Raw genomic sequence first — 4,971 nt, forward strand, 5'->3', positions numbered from 1 at the left:
CCAAGTACCAACCCTGTCAACAGCCTAATCAGATATACAGAACTCTGCTGTATAGATATTTTCAGGGTACAACTTTAGGGAAAAAAAGATTAAAAATGCACCTAAGGGGGTTGATATTGAAGAAAGATATAGATATTCTATTGTAGATTATGTAGATTACATCAGCTACTGCATCAAATTCTGAGAAAATTTAAATGACTTGGAATAAACACTATAAAATAAATCACTTGTTTAACTTCATAAAGCTAATACAGGAATCAAGATTTGATTCCAAGGATTTCTGTTCCAATCTGCTTATTTAATGAGAGTAGAGTGTTGCTTGTTGCAAACATGCAATGTTTAAACCAAATTCCTCACCTGAATCTCCATATTCATCTTGTTTTTTCCCCAGTACAAAGTCAGGGGTGAAGTGGATGTATTCTGCTTTCTCTTTACACTGTGTGAACTGCCGGGTGTAGGGCTCATGTCTGCCCTCAAGGGCGGGAGGTGCAACTTTAATATCAGCCTGAGGATGTTTAAAAAGATCATTAACACTCGAAGAACGGAAAAGACAATATTTAGACAAATTCTGAACCAATAAATTGGTAGCAAAGCTAGCAAGCAGCACAAATCACTTTTTTGTCGTAGTTAGAGGAAAACTTGATACTTACATGCTTGTAACTCTCCTGTCTTGGCCTCCTGTACTGGGGACTGTCTTTCCAGCTCTCAGGAATTAATATAGACACATTTTTGAAGAAAAACCTTTTTTCTGTAGCTTCAAAAAGGTGTGTGGATGCTTTAGTCACCATTTCCTATTATCAAAGGGAAACAGATGTGTAAAAGTGATCATGAGAGTGGAATCATGTCTCAGCCCCGCTTCTCCTGTGTATTCTGTTAAGCTGTTACTACAAAAGTAGCCGTTCATCAAGCTCATTCACCAGCAGGCTCTGCCCACCCTTTTAACCTGACCTCTGTCCATCCAAAACTTGCTTCACTCTGCACCTGGAGAAGCTTCCAGGTCCTCAGTCATCTCACCTCAAAAGACGGCTTGGGGCATGTTCTTAGAAATTACAATAATTGATTTACATAGCTATATACCTGGGGTTTAGAGTCATTTATTTGGATCCACTATCCATGTGAACACTTTTTGGTTGGCCTATGGAATGTCTGAAGCCTGGTTACTTTACCCTTAGTAGACTAAAGACACTCCTAATTTCCAGAGATGAACCAAAGCCAGCTCTAGCAGATGCATGCTAAGGAGAACAGCTCACAGGAGCTTTATCAGGACGGCACTTTCTTTCCATACTCTTGGGAGAGGTGGGAAGGTTGGGTCCTTGGAGGGCAGGGTAACACTCCATAGCACATGTAAAAAAAATGATCACAGAACTGTTACTCAACATGAAAATACTCAATTTCTCGCATTATCTTAAGTGCAAAGCCACTGCAATTTATTAGAGGATTTCTCTGTCCAGAGAGTCACTGTCTAATAAAGAAAAACATGTATGAAGAGCAATTAAGGTCACTGTTCCTTATAACAAGGTCTCTCAGAGGGCAGTAAAATATAAACAAATATAAAATAACATAAAATAAATAAAAACAAATATGTCTTCACTGTGCAGGAGCCATCTGGGTCTCCGCTGCTGTGTCTATCAGGACAGACCCCTGTGATGGTTCCAGCTTTAACATAAGCCTACTGCTCCTGATGGCCTCCATCTTTCACCCAGCTGCCCTCTGAGAGTCCATCACTCTGACTCACATGCGTTGTAAAGAGTCTGCAAACTGATTAGTGTATAGTCACGAGATTAGTCAGAGTGTCAGAGTCCAGAGAATGAAGGTCCAGTGCAGGAAGGCTGTGAAGAACTAAAGTGGCCCAGAAGCTGTTTAGCACAAACAGAAGGAAGATAAAATATTTATCTTTCTCCCTGATGCCTTTTTTCAAAACAAGATAAATTTAGGCTTCCATGTTCCTCAGGAAGGGAGTACTCTCTGTACATAGGAGATAACAGAGTAGTGGTGGTTCAAACTGAGTTATGAATTGGTCCAGTAGGCTTGCTGTGTACCACTGTGTACATTGTGTATTGCATAAATCCAAGGAACTGCACTTCCTTAAGAGTCTCCATGACTCAACTAGCTTTCTTAGATAGCAGCATTCTTCTAGGCCATGGAGAGCTAACTATCTGAGACCTTGTAGTAAACTAAAGTCCTAGGTTTAGTGAGGGGGCCTCTTTCTCTGTTTGCAACCACTTGGTAGATTCACATCCTCTACACACTGATCCTCTCTAACTTTTATCTAAGTACACATTTTCCATCTCTCCATGAATTCAGATTTCTGTCTCTTCTATCTGGATGTCAAAATGCACCTCAATTTGAAACCACCCTGAGTTAACACCTCCTCCCCAGGTACAGCTCTTTCTTACAGTTTCCATTCCCAACTGACAAAAGTCCTCTACAAATATTTAAACCAAAGTGGGAAAGTTTGCCTTGCCTCTTCACATTTCCTCTCTACCTTCTCCTTTCCACACAAGTATAAATCAACAAGTATGTTGTCTTTGATACTTTCCAAATATGTTCAGCATCCTTTGAATCACTCCTGACACCTTGTCTCAGACAATACCCCTGTCCATAACCATAGCCTGGCTCCTTTTGCACCCCTATGCTACATTAATACAGTGATGGGATATGACTGAGCCTTCTGTGGTTTCAGGTAGACAGAGTGGTCCTAGAATAGGCCCCAAAGTGCACACATCCTCTGCTAAGCTCTTTCATGGAGTCTCATTACTCAGAGGGAATGTAAAGATGAGCTTTCCAATAGTCTGGGCTCTGCCACTACATGAGCCTCTCCCAGCTTCAGTGTAATACACTCTTCCTCCAGCTGATTCACTGTTTCCTTGATGAACCAAGCTGTTATTACTCATACAAGGCTCTCGTCTTGGTGTCTGCTCACATGTCACATCATGAGTGGGGCTTATGTGAGGGCTTCCCTGCAGGAAACACGCTTGCCTGTTAGAGCTGTGCTATGCTCTGTCCTGCTCTCCTGAGGCAGCATGCTCCACAGTAACCTACTAACATCAAGTCTACTCTCCCACTCACTCTGATGTTACTGATGACCCTGAAAAAGAAGGCAGACCTATAATTCCTTTTTGTTTTCATTTACTTCTCTTTCCTCAATGGTATTGTAAGCACATGTGTATGCATGCACAATAAACAAGTAAGTAACAAAAACAGAACAGGAATCCAACTTCTAAACAGTAGGCAAGGAAGCTGAAGATCAGAGGGGCTCTCTGCTTCGTCTTTGATCTTACAGTGAGGAGATAGTATCTCTCCCTTCTAGAACTTCTAGAACCTCCATCTGGAATGTCTTAGAGCCTTCATCTCAATCCATGCCTTCCTAAACTGTCTGCTCTGTTTTCAAACTTCTCAAAGCTTTCAGAGGTTTCCATGGTAACTCTTACTCTTCCTATTAACCGTTTTATTCTTCATAACTCAAATAGGAAAAAGCCCATTTTCTTACCTTTATGCGTTCAATTATGGTTGCATCTTCTGGCACAGCAGGATCAATGGCAATGATGATGTCTTCATAACCATTCTCATGCAGCCTTACCAAGGAAGTGTCTGACCCCTGTAGCAGGTACAGGAGGAGGAGGATACCAACCCCCCTGGAGAATGCCATCATTCCAGCCTGCTCGCCCAGAGCCCTTTCTTTCTCTGTGTCTTTTGTCAGGTCTATATATACTCCTAAAAATCACCTGTTAGCAGATTGAGTGATGGTGACTGGACAAAGGTCAAAGTTCATGTACAGGGAAACACATAACCAGGTTATCTAATACTTTTTTTTTTTTTTTGGTAATGGTTAAAGTGATCAGAAAATAATAAAATACATAGCACCATCTCTTCTTGAGACATAATACATTGCTTACCATTTTCAGTTATTTCCCTAATCATACATACAGACTTTGTAATTTTGTATAGAATAGTGTCATAAAATAGAACCACAATAAATTGTACAGTCATTCTAAAATCCTGCCTCCATTTTGTACAATAGATTAATTATTATCTATACTCTCTCTCATCTAAACAATGATAGAGATAAAATGATAGGTAAAATGAGCTTGAAATTCCATTCTGTCAAGCCCCTGATACATTGAAAGAGATTTGATGAAGTCACTAGTAGTGTAAACAAGCAAACAAACAAACCTTCCCTACTATACAGGAACAGACCTGTTTTTCTACATCATACTTAGCTACTCACTGTTGAGGAAGGAAAAACAACAGAAATTTTCATTAATTGAACTTGTTGCTTGAAAGAACATACGTAACAGAACGTACAGAATCCATTCTGCTTACTTTCACCACATCTCCAGTCATCTCCCTCACCACCACCTCCCTACAAGTCCTGTTGCCACATGCACATCTTTTTGTTGCTGTGTGACCTACTAAGTTTAGTTAGGGCCATCTATGAGTCCATGCCTTGGGAACTATATGTTGGAGGTCAGTGAGCTCATCATTGATACACGACTGAAAACTGTGACAGCCTCTCCTTGAGAAAGCATCAATAGCCAGTAGTTAGCCTAGGAAGTGTAGGCCCCTTGTGTTCCTCCCTGAGTGACAGGCCTAGCCTTGTGAGACCCTGTGCAGGCAGCCTGATCTCCTCTTAGATCATGATTGCAATGGCTGTGTCATGCTCTGAAGGAATGATTTTATAACCAGTTGTTCATTCCTTCTGTCCTCTCTTGTGATGTTCCCTGAACCTTTGAGGGGGACAGTGTAAATATCTTATTTAGGTCATGCGGTCTCAGCACTTTAAGTAGCCATGAGTCCCTGCATTCTCTCTAGTCACTGCAAAGGACTGCTTCTCTGAGCTAAGCTGACCCTGGCATTTCTCTTTGGGTATGCACAGATATTTAGAAGGAAGCTTGATCTCTGCCAATTTAGATAACTTCTTATCTTACTTTATTAATAATTCCCTCTTCTGCTCACTTTGTGTCTCACATA

The 4,971-nt window shown here is 40.9% G+C and overlaps 1 protein-coding gene across 1 annotated transcript in view; it reads right to left on the minus strand.

Moving 5' to 3' along the window:
* The window catches only part of LOC116093322 (calcium-activated chloride channel regulator 4A-like), a 21,199-nt gene extending 17,547 nt beyond the window's left edge, over nucleotides 1-3,652 (minus strand). The window contains exons 1-3 of the mRNA XM_031374659.1: nucleotides 3,491-3,652; nucleotides 651-791; nucleotides 358-505 (exon numbers count right to left, since the gene is read on the minus strand). Of these exons, the coding sequence (XP_031230519.1) occupies nucleotides 358-505; nucleotides 651-791; nucleotides 3,491-3,652 (451 nt within the window). The remainder of the gene's footprint in view (nucleotides 1-357; nucleotides 506-650; nucleotides 792-3,490) is intronic.
* Between the last annotated feature and the right edge of the window lie 1,319 nt (nucleotides 3,653-4,971).

The sequence above is a fragment of the Mastomys coucha genome, unplaced genomic scaffold (genome assembly GCF_008632895.1).
Source record: "Mastomys coucha isolate ucsf_1 unplaced genomic scaffold, UCSF_Mcou_1 pScaffold16, whole genome shotgun sequence".
In the NCBI taxonomy this organism is placed as follows: Eukaryota; Metazoa; Chordata; class Mammalia; order Rodentia; family Muridae; genus Mastomys; species Mastomys coucha.